At 42.1% G+C, this 25446-nt stretch overlaps 1 protein-coding gene across 1 annotated transcript in view; it reads right to left on the minus strand.

The window, feature by feature from the left end:
* Window positions 1–21550, minus strand: part of tgfbr3 (transforming growth factor, beta receptor III) — a 67583-nt gene extending 46033 nt beyond the window's left edge. Inside the window, exons 1-2 of the mRNA XM_047586974.1 lie at window positions 21326–21550; window positions 16235–16374 (exon numbers count right to left, since the gene is read on the minus strand). Of these exons, the coding sequence (XP_047442930.1) occupies window positions 16235–16295 (61 nt within the window). The 5' untranslated portion in view covers window positions 16296–16374; window positions 21326–21550. The remainder of the gene's footprint in view (window positions 1–16234; window positions 16375–21325) is intronic.
* Between the last annotated feature and the right edge of the window lie 3896 nt (window positions 21551–25446).

Consider the following 25446-nt stretch of genomic DNA (forward strand, 5'->3'; position numbering starts at 1 on the left):
ACTTAAACCCAGATTCATTTTTGTTTACAGCTTAACTTCCTTCCTTCCAGCTGCCACACGCTTTCAGGTGGTCACCACAGCTTGGTAGCTTCTTGGACGTAAACTAATGTATTAAAATACAGAGTCAGTGAGTAACTTCCACCTAGAACCGTCTCCCATAGAGTCAGGCTGGTACAAAACGTGCTGCTGAGGTTTCACTGACCAAACAGTACCTAACAGTTTGCCCCCCCCCACTACAAAGTCATGTATACTATGAGAACGTATGTGGCCAGGTTTTCTTTTTTTTTTCTTTTTCCCCAAGGTCAGAGCTTGCATTTTAACTTGCAGCCTTATGCCAGCCAAGGCATGCTCACATTTCAAACACATCACACTAAACATCCAAAGGCTGCCAATAGCAATCAGATGGAACATTTGGAAATAATTAAATTGAAAGACAGCTAGATAACAATGTTAAATTCCCCCCAACTGACTCTAAAAACACAGTGCCTCAGCAGTGGGGTACAGCTAGGGGGAAAAGTTATTCCTTTTTTTTTTTCTCCTCTCCGAACACATAGCTATTGTTTTCTCTTTCCGTGCCGTCCAATAAGCCTATGTTAGATCAGCACAAAGCCAGAGATCATGTATGGCAGAGCCCCCTCCTCCCTGTTGTGAGAAAAACACAGACGTGATATTATTACCATATTTGTCTTCTGAGACAAATCCCCATACTTTAACAAATATTCTCTACCTGGAATTCAGTGCAAACCCGCAATATATATATATATATATATATATATATATATATAAACATGGCAACATGACTGAAGCGATAAGCACAAATCCTAATGGCAAAAACCTGTGGTGCATCAGTATTTCAACCCCCGCCTAACACCCCCCTCCCTTTTCCTCCCAAAGGACTGCAGCCTATTCCCTCCCTATCCATGTCATCACATCTCACTCCCACAAAACGTCTGAGGGCACTTCAACTCACTTTTTCCTCTCACACATGGAGAATAACAAACAATTGCCAGACAAACAAAGAAAAACGTAGTTCTTTCTGGGAGACTGCCAAAAGATTACAAAACTGGTAGGGGAATGATCTGATTTACAAAGTGTTTAAAATGTAACAGAGCAGAGACGGAAATGACTGAAAAAAAAAAAAAAACATGAAAAAATATGAAAAAGTAGGCCGTTCAGCGTGGCGTGCTCATGCAGAATCTGGGAAAGACGGCCCAGAAGGTTCAATAACTGCCCCGAAGCAAGAAATCCCAACAAATACCAACTTTTTATGGAAATAGTCGATTCATTATTCCCAGAAGAAGATTCCTCGTGATTTGGGAGAAATCCCTGACTTTTCAGTTCTGTTCTATTATTTGCTTTTTACAAGACGTTGCCATGGCAAAGTGTATCAACGAACAACAAAAGCTTGTGTTTTAATAAAAATGCGAAGTACATAGTCACAGTCCGCAGGGGCTTAATGTTCAGGATCCGTCCAAATCTCCATTTGTACAAAGGAAATCTTCACAGAGAAGAGTCCTGATCTGATACACAGACTATAACTAAGAATGTTGTTGACCCTAAGAGGGAAGAAATGGGAGATATTTTATATCAGATCTCATTTCATTTTTATGGCCATTCCTCTGGTGACACACGGGGCAAGTTTACAGTTTTAACTTGAAACTGATTTAGACTTATTATCAAATGTATATTTTGTCAGGTAGTCTGTTGCTGACAACTGGATTAGAGAAAAATTATGTCTTCAGTGGTTATATCAAACTGAAATCAACTGAGCTCTATTGCCATCAGATATGTTATGCTATTACCATTAGCCGACAACCACGGAAGCCAGAGAAAAGTTATAGAGGAAATAAAACTAGCATCTGCCAGCCCCGCTGCAGCTTTGCATCTGCTGTCACCTTGTCTGTCTGCCCTTCTCCCCCGCTTGCGCCTGCCCTTCTCTCAGTAATCTTTCTTTTTCCTCGGCCATCAGCGGAGCACAGAGTGCGTCCTGTCCAGCTGCTGCTATTGCCTTTTAGCTGGTCTGGCCAAACGCCCACAGCAGAGGAATGAGAGAAGCTGTTGTTCACTTTGCCTGAAAAACAAGTCCAGTTTGCTTCCACCAGACACTCTGCAGACTATACCGCAAATATCTCCTTAATCCAATAGGTGCAGCAGAGTCTAAACGTAAATCTAATACTGTGAGGTCTAAAACGTCTTCACTGAGATGACCCCACAGCTTCAAATTATTTGAGTGCATTTGGTGTAGAAGTATCTCCAAACCTCTGCATATTACATTAACTTTATCTTTATACGCTGCAGATTCATTTTAAAATACAAGAGCAAGCGTTATCCAAGACGCTGCAAGATGCACGAGACAAATAGTACTAGACCTATGTTAATCTGTAAGTCTATCTTAACCCAGTCAGTTATGACAAGCTGACCTGGCAGTCAACCCAAAAAAAAAAAAAAAGGAAAGCTGTAACGGCTTAAGTCTGACAATGTCAGAAACTGTTGAGGCTTTGGGAGCAAAAGCTAGAACAGACAACGCAGCCAAGATGTGATCGGGCCTAGCAGACTCAACATTAACATCGTATCCAATCCAATTAAATCACATTTCACAGTCATATAAGTGAAGCTTTTAACATTTTTTACCACTGTATACAAAGTTAAAACATGTGACTAATGTCTGAACGCCCGTCGAAGTCCATTCTCTAGTTGTTGTGATGTACGCAATAACAAAAAATCCCCCGTGGAGATTAAGCATACTTCTATCACAGATAACAAAAAAAAAAACAACTTTGCATGCTTCTGGAACTTAACCGACAATGGAAAGATCTGAGAGAAAATGTTTCCATTTGACAAAGGTCTGAACAAGCCTAAAAACCACCCACTGACCCTCCAACAGCTTTTGGCAGCACAGGCACACCTGCAGCAAACAGCCCAAGCTTCAGAAATAGATAAGACTTCATTTAGCAAATAGCGCAGGCACAATCGAAAGTTGCCTTTAATGTTCAAATGACTTCAACTCACAACTGAAGAGGCTCATTCCGGAAAATAATCGTTTAGGAGAATTCTGTGGTTTTAGCTATTAAAGTCATTATTGAGATAATAAAGCCTCGCCACTTTTTCTCTTTTTGACTGTATGTGGGCAGAGACACAGGAAGCAACAATGACTCAAGCTGAGTTTTAAACAACCTACTTTAGCTTGATACTCCCGGTTGCCATGACTGTATCACTTATTGTGCTATACAAGATCGCAATGCAACTCGGGTTAGTTAGACAAACAAGTGTATCAGTTTCAGTCTGGTGAGGTGGAGGTGTAAACACTATTCGTAAAGTAAGATAAAAGCAGATAAAATGTCAAACAGCATTAATGTAGGAGAAGAAAACAGCTAAACTGTGACTTGAGGGAGCAGGGCTGCTGAACCATACCCTTTAAATATACCTCAAATATCCATTTAATGAGTTTAAAGTAGTTGAAACTACAAGCAGTGATCTGAAACTACAACTGACTCAAATTCGCATTGTAAATCTCTTTTTGGCCCTTCATGTTCCTGTGCGCCGGTGGCGGTTTTTAGCGGTGCATAATTTCTCCTCAGTTCACGACCCAGATTCCCCGCGGAGTGACTGATTCTAAACAATGAGTAAAGCCCCTGAACATGAAAGACAAGCACCAGTGATTGACATGCACCTTAACCTACTTTTCTTCTCTCCCTAACCACCCCGAGTTCAATGTTTATTTCTTTAGTTATGCCTTTTTGGGGCTTAATATCAAATAGACGGAGGGTGATTGGAACAAAAACACTGGATATTGAATGACAAGAGCACGTGCGACCAAAGTGTATTTTCTGTAAAAAGATATGAATTATATTCTTCTATTAATCTTCATTATCTATAATGGATTCAGGCTTGACTTTGGTAGTATTCGTGGTAATTCGTTGAGCTAGTAAATCCATATTATAGAGGGAGAGAGACTGGACAAATACTCACTTTTGATATATTTAAACAGTGTGAGATCCAGGCAGTGAAGTCACTAGACACATTTCACAGTCCTTGGCAGGCTACTTCTGGACTATAGCGTGATTTAAACACTAATATCACTTTCCTGACTGTCATTCCAGACTATTATATCATTACAATGAAGAGGATTAGGAATGGTGCTTTGTATTTTTACAAATTTCCCCAGCCTACAAGCCTTGCTGAAGTTCAAACCAGGCACCAGAATGGGGAAGAAAGGGGATTTAAGCGACTTTGAACGTGATATGGTATGGGCTGGTCTGTGTATTTCAGAAACTGCTGATCTTCTGGGATTTTCATGCACAACCATCTCTAGTGTTTACAGTGAATGGTCTGAAAAAGAGAAAATAACCAGTGAGCGGCAGTTGTGTGGACGAAAATGACTTGTTGATGTGAGAGGTCAGAGGAGAATGGGCAGACTGGTTGGAGATGATAGAAAGGCAACAGTAACTCAAATAACCACTGGTTACAACCAAGGAATGCAGAATACCATCTCTGAACACACAACACGTCCAACCTTGAAGAAGATGGGCTACAGCAGCAAAAGACCACACCGGGTACCACTTCCATCAGCTAAGAACAGGAAACTGAGACTACAGTTCACAGACTCACCAACACTGAACAATAGAAGATTGGAAAAACGTTGCCTGGTCTGACGAGTCTCGATTTCAGCTGCAACTTTCACATATCAGGGTCAGAATTTGGTGTAAACATCATGAAAGCATGGATCCATCCTGCCTTGTATCAACGGTTCAGGCTGCTGGTAGTGGTGTGATGGTGTGGGAGATATTTTCTTGGCACACTTTGCCTCAGCCTACCTGAGTGTTGTTGCTGACCATGTCCATCCCTTTATGACCACAATGTACCATCTTCTGACGGCTACTTCCAGCAGGTTAATGCACCAAGTCACAAAACTCATATCATCTCAAACTGGTTCATTGAACGTGACAATGAGTTCACTGTACTCCAATGGCCTCCACAGTCACCAGATCTCAATCCAATATTTCACCTTTGGGATGTGGTGGAACAGGAGATTGGCATCATAGATGTACAGACGAGAAATCTGCAGCAACTGCTTGATGCTATCATGTCAATATGGACCAAAATCTCTGAGGAATGTGTCCATCACCTTGTTGAAAGTATGCCATGAAGAATTGAGGCAGTTCTGAAGGAAAAAGGGGTTGAACCTTTTACTAGCAAGGTGTATCTAATAAAATGGCTGTTGAGTGTAAATTGACAATATGAAAACTACAGGTTGCTACGTAGGCCTTAAAAATGATGTCAACCAGCCTAAATAACAAAACAGGCAACACACTTAAAAAATATCTTCAAGAATTACAAGATTTTTGGGGGGGAACAAATAAGAGTTGCCTGGTAGTAATGCTGTAATGAGTTTGTAATATGTTTTGTATTTTATTTCTCTGATAAATGGAACATAACGTATTGGTCGGAAAGTGTGGTCATATATAAATAACCACAAATACTTTATGAGATAGTAAAAACTGTATATTGACACAATTACGGCTGCAGCTGTTTTATTTGCTCTTCTTATTATACTGGAAAAATCCTCCATTCCCTTACCTCCCAGTAAGACATCTATTCTCTTTCTCAGTTGAAATTGGCCAGTTGCCTTATTTTATTTATTTTTTCACTGAGCAATTTTAATTTGTATTTAGGGAAAATTGTCCATCTTATATATAGTATCATTAAAACTGCTCTCTATTTAAAAATCTGACTGGCCTCCATATCTAAAATGAGCTTTTTGTTAATTTTACAATGTTCGGACCGCGTATTTTTATCTTTACTACCACTGAAATGGGAAGCCTCGAGAGCAGAACCGTCAATGCTAGGTGGTGGAGTACATTTAACAATACAATCCTCTCCTATCACGCTGGAGATAAGCCTCTCTGTTTCCAGAGAATGCACTTTGTTGCCTTCCACAGTGCGGCACCGAGCCAAGACTTGGGTACAGGAAGTGATGTCAGTGTGTGCCAGTTAGGGACAAATCAGATATTCCCACAAAGCCATTTCCGAAAATAAACAAACAGAACCTTCCCCCCGTGTGTGCATACACATCCTCACATGTCTAGTTCCCAGTATTCCTTCAAGTTCGATTGTTTTCCTTTTAGTCACCAAAACTAAGAAACAACTATGTGAGGACTACGCTGAGGGGTTGCATTTTTTTTTTCTTACTGTATACTTGACCGATAAGACATAATAAGGCAAACTTAAGTCCAAGTAAAACATAGGGGTGGCTCTGTTTCAATATATCTGCTCCCTAGATAAGGTATGCCAGTTCCCATATGAAAAAAGGAATTAAATGAATCCTCTGGTCTCTTTCCTTTTTACTGCAGGGCATGATTCCCATGGACCGTGAGCCACACAAACCAGTTTAGGGAAAATAATATTCTACCCGCTTGTGTTTTCCTAAGGGGCTACGGCCTAAAGAATCACTAGCTCTGCAGTGTTGACATTAGCACAGCCCACTCACCCCTGAACCTTGAGCCACTACTACAGGAAGTGAGTAAATCCTTTCATAAGGGTAGTGCAAGTTCACATCGCTAGGCTGCCTATGAAAAGGATTTATCTGTGGACTGTAAAATCGGATGCATAAGAGGAGGAAGCAAGAAAGGGCTGAAGGGAGGAGGGCAGCGACGGGCCCGGACTCCATTACTTTAGGGAAGTTGTAAACTCCCCCATCAAAGTGTGAAACCTGAGTCAGATATCCTGCAAATCTGCCTGTAACGCAATATCAACTCAGCACTCTTTATTGGTAGACTTATGCGGTAATCTTGTCAACTGGAAAATTATTGAAAAAAAAACACAGTTATTTTATTGGGTTAGATTTTATCTACTAGACTGTATGCTTGAGCAAGCAGACATGCTTTGTTTTCCAAGTATGTTAACAGGTGCCGAGGCAGTAAATTACAGATGTGAAAACTTAAGCAGTTTAATTCTGTCATTTGTGAAAAAGAAATCATTGAATTAAAGGCCCGGTTTTGTGTGTGTGTGTGTGTGTGTGTGTGTGTGTGTGATGACTTGGTGAGATGACACATATTTTGGTGTAAGCTGTCACTCCCTAAAAGCACATGCCTTAAGTTATTAGTTACTGCCTTGATGTTAGTCATTGTAGATGCCGACACAATACAGGGAGTGGAAAGCTGCGTACGCGCCGCAATCCTGCAGCAGTTACAGAAAAACGCCAAATCCCAAATGACCAAATAGTTCACTGATATTAAATCATTTTCAGAATTATTTCTTATTTAGTTAGTTAACAATGGATTACTAATAAACAGCAGACACCGCTTACGGTGGTGATTTTTCTAAATGAATGAAGCAAAACTGATGAATCCCTGCTGAGTAGGCGGTTTTTAATGCGTCAACCACCCATGACGCATTGTGTGTCCACACTCCCAAAGGAATGAGCTGAAATGCGTCCTAGAGTCCAGCTCCAAATGTGGTCCGAGATCGGATCACTCGATCTCTGTGCGTCCTGGGTGTGTTCACACCTCTACCTTCAGTTAGTTTAAGCTGTTAATGCGAGGACTGAGCGCGGTCTAAAACAGCACAGCTTCACATAGGTGCACTAAGCACACTCTGTTACTTGGCAGGTAGGCCGTTCCAGGAAAATTTCCACAGCTCCTCTCTCCTACTCAGAGTCTTCAGTCTCATCGTGTGACTCCAGATCTCGAGGGGTAATCACAATGCTGGGAACATGGCTCAGTGTGCAGCAGTACTCCCTGTTCTAGCTCTTCGTGGCTGACGGCATGTTTAAGGTCATTGTCCTGCTGCAGTACAAACGCGATGATTGCACCGCATAAGAATTTAAATATCTCAAGTGCGTTTACAGGGCAGCAGTAGCTCTGTACGTTGCATCAAATGGTGATTAACTGCTCGAAGGTGATAACAACATAGTTAACCGAGAGAAGAAGTTATTTTAATCTCATTAAATGATAAGCAAATGGAAACTCTATTGTTGTTGAGTAATGGGGGGAAAGGACAGCGTTATTTCTCTCTGCCAGCTACAGAACAGGCTCTGAGTTTATCTTAAAGGACAATAACTTTGTTGGATAATGATTCAGTAGTTTATATATCCTGCAGAATGACAGGTGGGTGAAACCCCGACAGTGAATTTGGTTATTATTCATCAGACAGATGAGGAGGGCACCTGTTGGCAAACCATCAACATCGGTTGAAGGAAGAAAAAAGAAAGAAAGAAAAAAAAAAAACTACATGACCAATTACAAGCAGCGTATGTAGCCACACGCAAGCAGAGAAGACAGAAGTGGGCACATTTCTCCCTACCTCTAAACGCAGACATAAATCAGAGGGCTTTGAAGAGATAGATGACAAGGCTAACTCCCAGAGGAACACAGGAGCCACTGTGTAAAGTGAGACAGCTGGGAGAGATCGAGCATATGTGTGCATGCAACTAAAGACTTTACTGGCTGCGCTGCCACTGTATGTCTTTACTGATGGGCGCTGACATGTGCTGTCTGAACCTATAACATCAAAGAACAAAAAAGTTGTCAGGAGAGTCACGAAACAAAGACGGGCTGTTCATCTAACGATCTAAAAAGTTACGAAATTAGTTCACATATCCCGAATACGCACACAGTACGTACAAAGTAAGAAAAATTTTTAAAAAAGTAAAGTCACATTAATGATTTTCTGTAAAAGAGGGTTCAGATATGAAGCAACACTGTCGCGTTCTGAGCCGTGAGCGTGCCATAGCAACAGCGCGGCACAATTATATCATAATCGCGTGAGATGGTTTCAATCAGGCCGTCACACGAATATTAAGACACAATAAGATGAGCGCCACAGTCAACAGCGTGCAACTAAACGCAGCCGAGCAAATGGAGAGAAATATCTGTCCCGCTGCTCCGGGGGGCATCTCTCTCATCAATCATAGATGCCTGCAAAAGCCGTGTTCTTTGACAGCAGCTTGGCGGGGGTTTGGGAGCAGCCTCTTCGTCTGCAGCCGCAAAGATTCAGAGCCAGTAGGGGAAGCTGTGGGGAGCTGTGCCCCGGGGTCAGCTGTCCTGTCCGTCCTGACATCCCTCATTTCATTTGCGTCGGATCATCTGCCTTGCCAGAGTCCGTCAACGTAAAGCGTTTAATAGAATCCGCCGAGTGGATGTAATGAAGAGTGGATCTGGTGGGAGTTCAGCTTGAACGCATGTGGCTGAGTTACTCTCTTCTTAAAACAAAAGTTGTCATGTACAGAGGTTAGAGAACATGTTGGAGATAAGTTAAGAGCAAAGACAAGACTACATATCCGACAATAATTTAAAATACAGAAATATAACATTACTGTACGATTTCCTCAACTCATTCTACTCTAAAACTCACAACTGAATGTTTATTGTACCATGTTACATACTGATCTTCATCACAATTATTGTGTTTTTAAGAAACTGAATTAAATTTAGTGCATTCAATTGACAAAAACAGACAAACACACCCATTAATATCCACTAAAAAGTCGTGCTGCTCAGTTAGGTTAGGGATATGAGAAGATTTAGCTATATCTGTAAAAGCTCCTGTGTTTTTCTTTTCAACCAAGCAACCAAGACTCGGCCCGGAAAATGTCGTTCCCTTCATCAGTACTCATGGAATAACAGGGGCCTTTGACAAGCAGCAGGTTGCCGTCAACAGAAGGCACACACTGAGACAATGCCGGGCCTTTGTGCCAGCGAGCGAGCCCAGCGCAGAGAGGTGGCGCTGAGGTTCAAGGGTGAAAGAGCTTTCACAAACGCTGGAAGAGGCTACATTCCTCCGGGCTTCTTGAACTTCACAAAAAAGGGAGGACAAAGAAGAAGAGCGGCTTGTCAAATGCCATGCTGCCTCGTGTGTTAACGCGCACAAAAGGGGCCGTGGGAGGGCGCCTTAACTGGACAGTTAACAAACGGAAAGTGTGATGAATAACCGGCTGGTTAGATCAGACACCAGACAATAAATAAGCCATCAGGAGCATTCCTGGAGGAAGTACAAACATTGGTCATACACGCACACAATATACATAATGTTGAAAACGCTACAAACTTGAGGGAAATACAAGTGTTGCCAAATTACAGTGTTTAAAGTTGTTTATTTGTTGCTATGTAGATGATTCAAATGACAGGGCTAGGCTTTTTTCACCATCGCGGCACTTCGCGCAGCACAACAAACCAGCCTTCCAATTATATGTGAAATTCTGAAAAACAAGTGGAAATGGAGAGTAATTCCAAGCATGTGTGTTTGTGATCTGAAAGTATCAAGCGCGGAGAAGGACCTTCTGTCATTTTTTGGACGGACACTCCGGTTTTCCAGAGGATCATTCCAAATCTGGGACATGGTCTTTCAGCGGGAGTCATCTGGTGGAAATGGAGTGGGGAAGGTGAGGCCCCGGGAGGGGATGGTCTGATGAAAGACACCATCTAAAGGCCTTCAGCTAACATCCCATAATCGGGGTTATTCCAAGTCACACACCCAAATTCGGCGCCATTGCAAAACGATGGAAGCACGCTACACTAAAGCGAGTGCCACATACATATAAATATATTTTCTTGCTGCTTCTGTTTCTGAAGCTTATCTGAAAAGAGGGAGTCTTTTTTTGTCTCTTTCTTTTTTTTTTTTTACTACTACTCCTCTCTTTCTTCAATGAAGTCACCATCCACATAATTCTCTCTCCAACTCCATCCAACTCTCCCCAGATTCACTGCTGCTTTTTTTCACATTACTATGAAACACAATGGAAAGCGCACAATCACCCCAGCTGTCTTCTATTACCGACTTTGTCTAAAATTATTTACACGCCTGCTTACTGGAACTACGGAGAGAGAGAGAGAGGGAGGGTAGGGGGCGGGATTGGGTTTACTCCTGCAAGACTTGCGTAAGCACTGTCTTAAAAGATATGATGGATGCGGAGGATCGGGATTAGGTGCGCTTTACCGGCATTGGTTTGTGAGTTTAAAAGAGTTTGCGAGTGAGTTAAATGCCCCGGCGCTACGGTTTACATGGCGCTGTTAATTAAACTGGTTAATTTAGGGGTTGCCTTCATTAAATAAACAAACGCTATAAACAGACAAGGCCAGAATGAGTGCCACCTCCTTGACAGCACTGTTAAGATAAAGGCTTCGCCGTGGAGGAGGGCAGAGCTGTAATTAGACACACTCAGGACTCCCGTTGCTATGTAAACATCCCAGCCACTCTGCCTCACACCGCACTGCCTCTGTGCTGTGCTGCTCCGCTGCTCCTCGCATGAATCACTGGGCAACATCTGGTTTAGCACGCTGGAAGGGACTTTGTCGGTTTGGCACGCCGTGCGTGTGTGGAGTGTGTCGACTTGGACCAGACGACCCACGCCTGCGCCTGCCTCTCTCCTCCTCCTCCTCCTCACCCTTCCTCCCTCCTCCTCCTCCTCCTCGTACTGGCTGCCCTCTCATATTACACTGGTTGCACAATGCATTTTGGCCCTAAGTAAGCATTGCGGACATAGAGACAAGACGTTTTGCTCAACTGTGGGGAGGGGAAGAAAAAAAAACAAAAAACGTTACAACCACTTCTGGCATCACGGTGACTCTTGTCTGCCAAGGGTATTCAAAAATGCAGACAGATAGTTGAGTTGTTTACCGTCAAGCCTGAAAGTTGAACATTTGGACTGTGGCGACCTATGCGGTTCGCAGTTAATAGCTCTAGACACATTCAGACTAATCACCTCATAATCCATTCATCAAGCCGCGCGATAAGTAAAGTCAGGGTAGACGGTACGGAAAGGAGAAACGCGCTCCACACTCTGTTATATCTTTTTCAGCGAGCCACCGGCTCGGCCTCGTGCCTCTAATATAACCAACATCCTGCCGGAGCCGTTGTTGGCAAGTGCGTCAAATTAATACCTGGCAGGGCTCCTGCCAGACTTTATTTCACTACAAAATCCAAAGACAACCATAATATATCCTTCTCAAAGTTACTATTATGGCAAGCGGAGGATGGGGCAACCACAAAATAGTAGTTGTTGTGTGCGCGCGTGTGTGTGTGTGTGCGGTGGTGGGGGTCTAAACAGCAAAAAAGAAAAAAAAAAAGAAGCGGAGTGAAACACCAGAGCAGAGAACTGAAATATGGATGTCAAAAAAAAGAAAAAAGAAAAGAAGAAAGAAATATGGACGTCAAGGTGCTCTCAGTTTGACTTTTAAGAGTTACGGGAGGCTCTGATCCTGGATTGCATTACGCTGAAAGAAGACTCATTGCAGACTAATCTAAACATTACGTAAGAGCACTTCTGACAAGTTTAAAGGCAGATGTGACTGTTTACACAGATGCTGTGAGATAATAGAGGTGGTTAGCAAGAGAAAAGAAAGGAGGCTGATTTAATGGTGCATAAAAAGATGAATAAAAATTAATTGTTGAAATGTATAACAGGTCAAAGCCGAATTGTTTTTAACCTTGAAATTGAACCTAGACGTGTTATTTGGCCCTTCTGAAAATGTAAGTGATTGTATAACTCAAGGGAGTCAGTAAATCCACACGTAGACTCACTGCCAATGCACATTAGAGGAAAGGGCATTTGGTTGTCCAACTGTAAATATCTGTCCCCTGTGACGCAGCATAACAATGCGCCGTGCCAAACGAGGAAGAATTTAGAGGAAAACTTCATACAGGACTTCATTGTGTTCGAGATCCTGGTATTGTGGGAGAAATTATGTTTGCTCTACCCACAGCGCAAACTGACTACGCCGCTATTGTCCGTACAAAAGTCAGCTCGCCGGAGCGCAGTTCAAACCTCCAGAGAGCAGGGAAGCACGTTTGGAATAATAACCTATGGCGGCCATCAGACGGAAAGTATGAAAAACACGAACCACGCATTTCTGGAGCGCTTGTTATGCAGCCCGCCTCCTATGGGGTAATTATTCCTGCGCTGCCACAGAAAAATAACACAAGATGTTGCAGTCCACAGCTGGAGTGAGGTCAAGGACAGAGCAGTAGGTTTAAAAAAAAAAAAAAAAAAACGTCTCTGTACACAGGACATCAATTTGGCCTGTGCCAGATTGCAGCTAGCTTGGCAGATTTTTCATCACGCTGTGTGGCTGGGTGTCAAGCTTAGGTCAGAAAACTAAATGTTATGGTCGACTTACCAAGACAAGAAAACCACAGTGGTATTTTGAAACCAGTGTGGATGTTAAGATGGCAGTTCCACTAATTACATCTAGTGGCACCCCAAGTACTTGAAACTCCACCCACTTCTAACCGATAATGGTTCGGCCGCAACTCCTAACTACTTATCGGGTACAAAGGGGACAAATGCAGTGTCTCCTGCAAACAGACTTTGGTTGAGCGGGCTGTCCAATTCTATATGTGGTGTATTAAGAGACATAGTTGAGCTTCTCTTTGTGTATGTGGTGCTACAATTCAGTATCAAGCGCTTTTGCGTGTGCATAGCTTTAATGTCAATTCTTTAAATATGAAGCTAAATGTTTGTTTGAGGACTTAAAGAAAACAATTCAAACGATTCAAAAGCCCCTTCCCTAGTCCCTGCGGACGACATTCCAGGTACCGAACAAGAAAACATACAGGAAAGCTGAAAGGTTCCACCAGTCTAATTGGCTATCCAGTTGGGTTGTTTTAAATGTTTCCAGGTCGCAACCAGTCACTGATCTGGTAGCAGAAGACGTTCGGAAAGAGATTACTGTAGCTAATGAAGATTTAAATCTACCTTTCTGTCTTTCCCCCCCGGCTCTGTGTGGATTTTCTCCGGGGTACTCCGGTTTCCTCTCACCATCCAAAGACATGCTCGTTAGGCTAATTGGTGACTCTAAATTGATCGCAGGTGTGAGTGTGAATGCTTGTCTGTCTCTGTGTTGTGTTAGCCCTGTGATGGACCGGTGACCTGTCCAGAGTGTACAATGCCTCTCACACTTTGACAGCTGGGATGTGCTCCAGAAACCCTGACAACCGTAGTGATTAAGTGGTAGTAGAAGATGGGATGCGATAGATATTAGGGCTGAAAGTAACACATTCACACAGATTAAACCATCATTACGATTAATCTGATCAAAAATGTTAATGCAATCAATTCATCTGCAGTGCAGAATGACTCTGAACATTAGTTTGTCCAAGTAGAGTTACCGTCGCAAACGGGCAGTTAATAGTAGTGCAGGCAGCGGAAACAAGCCGATAAAGATGGAAGAGGCTAAACAGCAGGTTAGACCTCTCCATGGGAAATTTGAGTACAAAAAAACAAGATGGAACAGTCTAATGAAGTACTATGAACACTCTGCAGGAAGGCGTTTTCTTTTCACCAAAGCACTTCCAGCTTAAAATACCGCATTAACACGAAGCATACGTAGCTAACGTGCACCTACCCAGAAACATAGCAACCCGCTGTGGCGACACAGAGCGCAAGAGCTGCGATTGGTCCGCGTGGTCGTAGCGTGTTTCAGCTATAGTATTTTCATCCGCTTCTCCACTGCCGCGATTTTCAAAATGGTTGTTTTGGATCAATAAAGAATGGGTAAGGATAACTGAGGAGGTTTGGAGATACAAACGTTTGTATGACTCTGGGTTCTGAGGGGATTCCGCTAGCACTTCGGCTAACGCCTCGCGCAGTTTGAGACAAACCAAGACAGAGACAAGCTGGCAATGCTGGCTTCAAATATCCGTCCACTCCTTCAACCGCTGTTCCGGGGGAGAGACTGTTCTCAGTTGCAGGAAACACTGTAAATAAGCAGTGGAATCAGCTCCCCTCTTGGACAATGTCAACAAGTTAGTTTGTCTTAGTAGCTGCGGAGGAGTAACAGGGCCACGTTAATGTGGATAAATGTTTGTTTAATAAAAGAGACAAAAAAGTTGTGAAGTTGTTTAAAGTTGTGTTGTTGGAACTGTTGAAGGTTAAGTGGGCGCATCTTCACTTCTTTCTTGAGTCTGTTTTTTCTCATGGGAACTGAAACACAACTAATATAGCTTAAAAATGAACAGCGTTTAAGCGTAATTAATTGAAATCAATCCGCAGCACCCTGTGATTAATCTGATTAAAAATTAAAAGAGAGACAGAGAGAGAGAAGACGGGAGAGGAGGACAGCAGACAACATGTTACTCAATGGGAGAACCAGTAATGGAAATAGGTATTATTTAATAATTCCTGTTAAAAATTTTTGGGTGTGCCTCCTTCCACATGCAAACATGCCAGAGCTATCACCGCAAATGTAATCGAATTCTGTGGGAAACACTGAAACACTTGACTCTGGCAATCCCCTGAATCGGACTGAGCACAGATAATCCAGCTCCTCAGAGAATGAATCTTAAGGACTTGATTCCTTGTTGGTCCCTTAACTTCACTTCACAAGGTGAGCAGCAGGTCAACATTTTCTTTGTATATATTCATTCAGAAAAATATTTGGGCCAAATTTTTCCAGGGCATTCACAACCCCAGAGGATTGGTCACGGTCACAGGCATAGCAAACGATCCCAGAAAAGTGCAGCAAAATGATGCCAACAAGCGTCTTTAAAGTTATCATAGTGCGTCAAATCACAATACGAAGGTTCTTTAATTGAGTCAGGGTTAGGGTTAAACTGAGAAATGAAATTGAAATGACATTTTTTTTGACCTTACATCTTACATCAATCAGTCATCGCCTCCTGCAGAAATAATCTCAGGCGCAATCAACAATCGAAAACAGATAGAAGTGACTAAGTAGTGCGCAAAGATAGATACAGCCACAGATAAATAAAGTAAAGCTTGTAGGGTGGGTTGTGGAAGTAAGTGGCCACATTCCAAGCTCCACTTTATTTAATTTGACACACTGATAGACTGATAGACCGTTCTTTCTTGATTATTTTCTCCCTTTGGTTTGTTAGTTTCATTGCTGTAACATGCTGAGCTTTAGGCAGTATCTGAGTCTCACTCCAACCAATCAGACAGATACGAGACCTGCTGAGTTTTGTATTAGGATTGAATGAATCAGCACTTTCTCGAATGTAAATCCCCTGTACTGATGACTCTGACAAGCACTGTCTAGAAAGAATGCTGGGAGAATGGGGAAAATCCCACAGGGTGGGAAAACTGATTGACATCACATCACCTCAAGGCTTGGTGTGTAGTAAATATAAATTTTTCCTGAAGAGAGCATTCCTGAGTTGCATTGGATTTAACTGGCTGGCTCAGAGGAATGTAATTATTTGTAGAGATATAAGTCATAACAGTTGAGTAACTCTGGTGGTAATTAGCTTCAACAACATATAAGTAAAGAGAGGGACATACCTGCAGATGCAAGACAAAATATTGCGAGGAGTAAGAAGGGGATGTGGGATCTTCTCGCCATTTTATTATCCTTCCAGTGTGACGAAGGCGAACCGTTCCCTCTCTGTGTGGGTCTACAGGAAGTCACCTTCAAGCTCCAGCTGAAAAGTGAACAAAAACAGAAGACGTCAACCGGGAGAAGCGGGTCGAATTTGAGCGTGTACAGTCAGCGGGAAGCGGGGCTTTGCTTAATGTACGCCGTGGGAGTGATGAGATGAGACAAGAGGAGCTGCGGTTTGGAGACCAGGGGATTAATCCGGGAGGGTTAATTGGGGGTCGTGCATGCACGCACCTTCCCGTTGCTGGTGGCCAGTCACAGCGTGTGGAGCGTGTGGAACGGCTGACCGGCTTGCTGGGTGTCAAACACTTCGGAGCATGCCACAGGTTATTAACGCGCTTTAATTTAGAGAGTCAGGAAACACCGTGACTCTCCGGTGGGGTCTTGAGTAAGCAGATTAGTACCACCACACTAATCAGCATGACCTTGCCTGAAGCTTAAAGTTCAGTCATCCAACCCAAACACTCACTGCCATGTACTTTTACACACTAGGGACATTCAAATGATGGGAGATTAAGTCGGGACCACCTACCTAATTTATGTGTTCTATATTAAACTCGGCCTAGTGCTATTTATAAATAGACATTATTAGCATTTGGCATTCAATATTAAGCTATTCATATAATACGCAGATTCAAATATTCCTAAATATTATTTTATTTCAAACATTATTGCAACAATAGGGTGGCCATGCAACTGCAGTTAACATAAACATACATATACTTTATATACCATGCACAGTTAGCTTCTCTTCTGCTAATGTTGCTAAAGTCTGGGATTTAATCTGGGGACTGAAAAGGCTGGACCTGACAGAGCCAGCGTGTAATATGCGGCCTTGTGATTGGCCTAGCAGCGATGGGGACGGGTCGTACTGTGAACAGGAGGCTTAGATTGACAGGTCTAGTGTTGTGCTCTAGTGTGTGAAACTGTGACTGAAAGATTTATATAAAAAATGTCTAATCAACCAAAAATTTTGCGACCCCAATTCAATTCAATAGTTTTTAACGTGTAGTCCTCGTTACCACTGAATGACCAATACTAGTTCTAGAAGATATTTTGACTTGAGTTCATGTAGAGACATTTTTTTTTTACTGAAATCCTGAACAGACCTTATGGCTGAAAAAGTTTTCTGCCCCAAACGCAGTGAGTGAAGCCATTCTCACACATGCCCTGCAACCCAATGTCCAGTTGATCCCATGTAAATAAAACAGGTCAGCGATTTCACAATGCATGAATTCATAGCGGGCCTAGTGGGCGTTCCGAGTTGTGTCATGTTCTGCCTCCTCCACGATAGCTTCTGCCAAAAGTTGAGGGCGCGGGCAGCTTACATACGAGCAGCAAGATGGGCTTGTTAAAAGAACAGGATAAAACCTGCCGATCATCACTCACACACGCCATATAAGGCACTGACATGCTCCACTCAGTGGCACACCACAGAAGATGGTGGTACCTACCGACACCATCCTTTAAATGTCACTGAGCTGGTGCTGTCAGAAAAACCCACAGCAGCCCACAGTATAGACACACTTTCCAGAAATGCGCACACTTACCTATGTCACAGGATGAGTTTAGAGAAACAGAGCAGATAAGAAATAAATTGGTCATGCTGTTCTGACTGCGATATAATCTGTGACTTAAAATCCTATTATATCCGAATGAATGCAAGTAAGCCTTTCTATTTCTAATCATCCAGGCCTTTTTTTTTTTTTTTTTTTTTTGAATGGCTGAATCATACCGAAAAGTGGATTACTGAAAGATTCAATTGCTACCAACACATTCTGGAGGACCACTTTAGCTCAGGCTGTTACTGGGCATGTTCTGCAGCCACAACCAAAATATTTTTCTACAAAGACGAGGTCCACAGGAGAAGTCACGCAAACTACTTCTCAGAGTGATACCTGGCTCTTGGCAGCAAAAACTGTAACTGTAACTCACGCCGACTGTCAAAGCCAAGGCTGCTGTGGCAGGGATCGCATGCGTTCACTGATTTAAGGCAGCGCCTGTGACTCAAACAGTGCCATGTGAGAGAAACAGATGTGCAGCCACGGTATACGGTGAACCGTAGAGTGTGAATGACAAGTGATGCACAAAGTACAAAGGTGCGTCAATCTGCAGCGCAAGCGGCCTGCGCAGGACAAAGGCTCCTTTCAGTGTGCGATAGCTGCAGAGGCTGGGAAGTCATTTTGGAAGATCATGACAAATATTACACTTTCAGCGAGTCAGGGAGAGCCAGTGCCCTCTGTTTGATTTATGCACCTCCTTGACATTCATCTCCTCGCTGACTAAACAAACCTAGACTGTGTTGCAATACCCTCTGAGGAGCAAAGACCAGATCAAACGAGAGCTACTTTCACAACTAAGACAAAACAATATCTTAGCCTCCTGATGCATTTCAGATTGGATTCAAGTTTGCACTGGGGTGGAAGATTCAAAGGGCTGATGGAAAGGAATTTGTATTACATGAAAAGATTTACACAGAGACTTTTCAAACTTGTTTTGGGTGGCCAGGGACGTTTTTTTTTCCTCCTAAGAGCTCCGTGCCTCTGTGCTTGGTTTTGTTGCAGCAACAACTTAAATCACCTCATGTGACTTCTTCTCAACCCTGACCGTCTAAGCCGAGCAACTATTTTAACCCGGAGGAGATCTGGAAAGTACATCAGGACACGAAGACCCCGGAGTGAACGTATTGCACACTGCTGACACCAAGCTACATATTTGTGGTCGCTTCAGTGTCAAAGGCCTGGATTATATCTGTGTCAGCGCGTATGCACATACTGCAGTTAAGTGCTGTTAAGAGCATTGGGCATACGCTACGTTCGAGTAATCACAAAGCCATGCGTAAAAAAGGAGAGCAGCAACACAAACGGCTCAAGCAGTGCCTGCCAGTGTTACACGCTGCATGTTGTGGTGTATGAGTAAAACGCTGAGACTTACTAATCTGACGCCGGCCTTGACGTCATGCTGTTGTTCGTGTGGTTAAGGCTAAGAATCATGAGTGATTCGTGAGTGTTTGCGAGTGTCGCTGCTCTTCGCAGTGTGTACGGATCAGGGCGACAAACAGCCAAACTTCACACACATGAGCAGTCATTAACCTGATTGGAGCTGTTCACACACAGGTAGGATCCGCCACAAGCATCCTGGAGTTAATTCTCACCCTGGCAGTCATTCTTCAAACATTTATCTGTGTTCAACATGTAGGACCCAAACTAGTGCATTTACTTACTAACATGCCAGTTTGATAATAACACTAAGAAAACAGGAGCAGTGTAATTTAACAGCCCTGCACTACATCATACCTTCATGACTCATTATGGTATTCAACATTTTTCTTCAAAATAACTGAGAGGGCTGTTGATTCAACCTATGACAACCCCATTTTAGTCAGGGAGCTAGGTTAAATACCAGAAACACTTCAGTGTTTAATTCAATCCAGTTTAACAGCGCCACAAACTAAAACCTCCAAAATGACCACACGGCTTAATCGCCACCTCTCTGACATTTAGACAGTATCATCACCTCCAGACTGAAACGTTTTTCTCCCTTCAGATTAAGATTTCCGTTGTTGTCATTGCACGGTGCCCTGCAATGACGCGAGAAAATGAAAATAAACCTTTTAAAATGACTGCAAATTTTTTTTCTTTTTTTGTTCAGTGCTTTTCAAATGTGCATCTTTTTGGAGTTGCATCTCTTAAACAACTAACGTATGAAGTGAAACGTGAAAGGAACATCTGTGCAGGGGGATTCCTGCAATGCAGTGAAGATGTGTTGATTAAATGTCAATACACAATATGAATATAGAAAACATTAGTGGGACAGCGGAGCTTATTTTCCAACAGACTGATGCAGCTCTGAAACTACAGTGAACGCTACAGAACTTCTTTCATACCATCAATCAACTCCATGTTATCCATGGGACTGGAAACTATTGCACCTGACTATCATTCCCATGTATATACTGGATATTTTTCTGTCTCTATTTCTTGTACATTTCTTTATATGCCAATTCTGTACTTTCCCCCCCCTTTTTTTGCTTACACTATTTTCCCTTTTATTTGACTAGATATAACTTATATTTTATTTCTTTTTTTTATTTGAATATTATTTTATCTTTCTTTTTACATGTGGTCCTTAAGAGTGTTTCTTTTATGTGCAATGAAGCTACTGTGACCAAGAAAATCCACTTGTGGATCATTAAAGTTTATCTAAGTCTTATGAAAAACATTAATTTGAATTACAAAGCCTTTATATGTCCCGAAATGGGGAAATTGCACTTTACACCAGCATACAAAATAGCACAGAAATAGCAAGACTGAAAAGTGTGGTGAATAATAAAATAAAATAGAATAAAAAAAAAATACAAGTGTTGGCCTGTATACAAAAAGTAATGAATTGCGCATGTGATTGTCGGATATTGCACAGATAAACCGGGTGTAACTGGGTTATAAAGTTGTACACACCACAAAGTAAATATGTGCAATATCACCGCATAGTATTGCACATATCGAGAATCAATATATGTTATATATTAAGTAACGATCAGTGGCTGAAACTGGGTTTCTCCGTTCGTTTACATGCATATAAAAGTCCCATTAATCTAAAATGTTGCATCCATGCTTTCCGCTGACAGAGTATCCCGCTGCTCTCTGGCTCTCTGCCGGGGAATACCTCCCCGGATAAACACTGTTTACCTGTTTGTTTCATGCTTTCCTTCCGTTTACTAGTAAAACACGATCAATGCTGCGAAACCGCTGGATGTAAACAAGCCCGTAGCTCCGAGAAGAAGTAGGAGAAGAAGAAGAAGCAGGAGGGCTACATGTCAGCGGACTCGTGAGACAGATGTTCGGCTGGATTTATGGGGCGGTTAAGCAAACACAGCTCGTTGGGAGAAAAATAAAATTAACATTTATTCACAGAAACTGACTGGCAGTGTTTTGATAAGCCATGCTCTTAAGTAGATAAGCCAAGCGGTTACTAGTGAAAACGAGCGGACGTACCATGCAGTCTTCAGAAAATGCCAAAGTAAACTTGGTTTGAAGTTGAAGTCGCTCCCGTTGCTGCGGGTATCAAAGAACACTCTTATCTCGGATGTAGTTTCTGAGGGGAGAACAAAAAAACGCCGCGGACGGACGATGCTGTGGTGAAATTCGAGGAAAGTGTAGAAAGAAACGGCCCTACTCGCTCAAAGTTTTATACAGTTTACTACTATCTATCTCCCTTTTGACTCTGGGCTGCATCTGGGGGCGGGGCTTGGAGGGAGGAGGTTGCTCTGTGAAGGAGAGGGGCTGCGGGGTAGTAGCTGTGCTGTCAGTGGCTGCAGCAGAGCGGCTTGAAGGTTCCTCTCTGGAGCCTCTGTAGGAGTCACCCGCTCTTGCCTAGAGCAGTCGTATTCACTGATCAGCCACAACATTAAAACCACTGACAGGAGAAGTAAATAACGTTGACCACCTTCTGGCCAACTTCTGGACCTAACATTCATGTAGATGTAGACATGCAATGCTGCGTGTCTGTGCATTTGTCACCTTTTGTATTTTTGTACCGTCTGTCTTCTGTGTTGGTGAGCCGAGGACAAGTTTCCACCTCGTTGGACAACATAAAGTTCTGCTCTATTCAATTTTAACACCTCGAAAATGAAATGAAATTCACTAGATCACAAATTGATCAAGCAGGCACCCCACTAACAACATCCTGTTGCCAGACACCGCAGGACAACCTCAGAAGGCCCATGACCATTCTCTGATGAGTCACAACTGTTGTGAAGGCTCAAGACAGACCTATACAATATCAGGCCATAATGTTATGCCTGATCGGTATAAGTATAGAATTATTCATCCATCTGAGACATTTCAGTGCACAGTCATTCCTTCTCGTGTTCGGATTGGACTGCACAGGTCAGTGCTGTCACACGGGAACACATGGAGTGGTCCTAATCAAGAGCGGTGTTTTGTTTTTGTTATTATTTTTATTGTGATGCTGCAGCTACAGGACATTAAACCTTGAGAGAAAAAGCACGGGAGATGCCGCTACTTAACCTGAGCACGACGAACCAACTAATACTTGTCACTTTAATACATTTATCAAACGGCTGCATTTTTAAGACATTTTGCCTTTAAAAATGTAAGACACGAATTGTCCTTGAGCATTAGTGCATGAGTAATAAGACACAGCAACGTAAACACCTTAGCAGTTGTGGTTTTAACCGACACCCTCACCACATGCGAGTGCAAGAGCAGTACTGTTGGTGAGAAACGTCAGGGACAGCTGCAGGGATCTAATCTAAGCAACAATTAAGGAAACTGCTACACGTCCTGGCCTCATATGCTTCTACGTCTCTGTGTCTGTCTCTCTGGGATGTGCATTCTCCCTATGATCAACCGTCTATCACAAGGCACCTCAAGCAGTCACCTAGTGGATCTGGACCAATCAACACTTTTTTTTTTTTTTTTTGATTAACACTCTTGTCAAAGAAGTGCTGACTGGTTTGTAAGGTTTCCAAGAGAAAGTTGTGTGTTAAATTCTGGAGATGCTGAGCCCAAGTGAAAAACTTAAAGCAACAGCGCATAACGTCTGTCTCCCCCTAGAGGCTGTGGAAATAATTTCACAAACCCGGTGGACACCTGCAGTGCCATGCTAGTTGCGAGTTAACAGATACATAAGCTACTCCAAATCATTCCAACCCTATTCAGTACGCAGTACAATGTCAAATGCCCTAGGATACCGTGATTCTACATGAGACAGAACAACACAGACTTCAGACATCTGTCTGAATTTATAGTAATTTGAAAGATGACTACTGGGCAACTATTAGAGAAGATTATAGAAATTAAAACAGACACATTGTGGCATCACTAATATGGAGCTGACAATGAAAATAATGGAGCTAAAATATTTGTAGTTGTAAGTTGTAAAGAATCTCATTTGTACAAAAGAAGCACTTTCATATTACATTTTAAAAACCATGACCCCGTTAAAAGAGAAACATTTATTCCTTTTAGTATAAAATAATGCAGGTAGACAACAAAGAAAATAATTATATCATGTGCATTGCTTCTTAAATCACAACAACACAATTGTAATCCTTGTTTCCATTTGATGTTGTTGTTTTAGTCTGCGGGTAATCTCATAAATAATGACTGGAATTTATTCAAACCTCTACAAATAGTGCACTCAGTGCCCTGTCATGCATACACACAACCTATTCCCGTTGTATTTCTCTTGATTTTAGGTTCTGAAGCGGTTAAATTTTAGTACAAATGCCAATGTTATTTGGTATAAGTTGCATATTTTTCATCTCAGTCATTTTCATGTTTAGCTTTGGGGTGGTTTCTAATATTAGGATGTTCAAGTATTTTTTTTTTTACAGCTCTCAAAAGACTTTTTTTTTTTGTCAAATCCTTTCATGTCATCACCCCATAACCCCAATCGCAGGCACTAAACTGTATGTGGAATGATTTCCGCGCGTGAAATCTTGCACCCTCCTGAACAAACACTTGAATTGCTTTGCCTTGATAGCAGACTTCCAGTGAAAAGGAGATGCTGTGTGACTGGGTACAACATAAATGTCAGCTCAGTGATTCACCACTAATGAGATGGCACCTGTGACAAGAGGGAAGGAAACTTTTGTAGTGGAAAACACACAAAAACACACTGATGCGCCTCTTTGGAGGGTTGACAAGGAAATGCTCAAAGGGATCAAATTATTTTACATCTCATACATATGCATGTCTCCGTTAAAGCGTTCCACTTTGTTTATTTACACTGTGTTGGGGTTGTGAATACAGCTGAGATGAAGGGGAATAGAAAGCGCAACGGTGCGTCAAAGCTGCGAGCAATCTGAAGCGTCTTCACATTCCATTAATGTAACTCCAGTCCTTGGTTTTGTATTGACCCAGTTGATTGTGGGAGCTGTCTAGTCCAAACGTTCCCCCGTCACAGATACCGCGCTGCTCACAGTGCAAATGCCGAAAAGTGTCACTGCAGAAAAGAACAAGCAATCGTGGGATGTAGTTGAGTCGTATTACAGGCAATAATGATACAACCTAAGCTACATTTTTAAACAGAATGAGAAAGATGTTGTCGTCTGTGCTGTGTAATATTGTGTCCTGCATCGATTAATGCAGCAGCCCAAACCTTAAAGGATGTAGCACAAGCATGTTCACTGACTCTGTATTATCAACCTTTATTGGGTGTGTGATTTTTACGCTACTGTTGGAGTTATTTGTGCCTTTGTTATTTCTTACATGAGCACGAATTAAAGCCTGTGTCTCAACACATGGTTTTGTGTTGTTCTGTCCCGGGAGCATTTTTTTGTGTAAGAAAAACAAGTTATGTTTTTATATCAGGTAATTTTGTTAGAATATGTTAACTCTGATTGTTGTCCGCATAATATCTTCCCAAAACTTCAATAAAAAAATTAAAAAAAAAACAACACAAAAAAATGCTATTCTAACAAACGCTGCTATTGAAAGCAGCTGTACAGCCTGGATCAGGCTTATTCCAGAGCATCCCACAGATATTTGATCAGTTTGTGGTCTAGTGAATTTGGAGGCCAGGTCAACACCTTGTGTGTGTCTTCATGTTTTTTGAGTGGTTCCTAAACCGTTTTTGTATGTGTGTGTGTGTCTGTGTCAGTCTGGTCTAGGCGAATGACACATGTTTTAAGTAACATCCACAGGAATGCCAGGTCCAGAGGTTTCCCAGCAGAACGTCAAGATATAATAAGATAGTCAGCCCATAGTCACTGATTCAGGTATTGAACTGAACTGATTGATTGTGCATCATATTGGTGCTTGAAGATAATGTGAGACCATCTCTCTGAAATTTGAACCTGGACAAATCCACCAAGAAATTACTCAAAAGGACAAAATGAGAGAAAATGGAACGACACAGATGTGACTACCACCAACCACTACCACTTTTTTATAGAGATGTGATAAAAAAAATAAATAAATAAATAAAATAAACAAGAATCACCAAGCCAGTGTCAGAGACTAGTGGACAATTATACAAAAGCCATCCTTTTCCAGTGTGTGAGTATTATGACACCATACTTTTCTCTGTATCTTTAATGATTGCTTTGCTTTGAATCAGATTGATCTAATCTTTTCACTACAATAAC

Source organism: Mugil cephalus, chromosome 6 (genome assembly GCF_022458985.1).
Source record: "Mugil cephalus isolate CIBA_MC_2020 chromosome 6, CIBA_Mcephalus_1.1, whole genome shotgun sequence".
Taxonomy (NCBI): domain Eukaryota; kingdom Metazoa; phylum Chordata; class Actinopteri; order Mugiliformes; family Mugilidae; genus Mugil; species Mugil cephalus.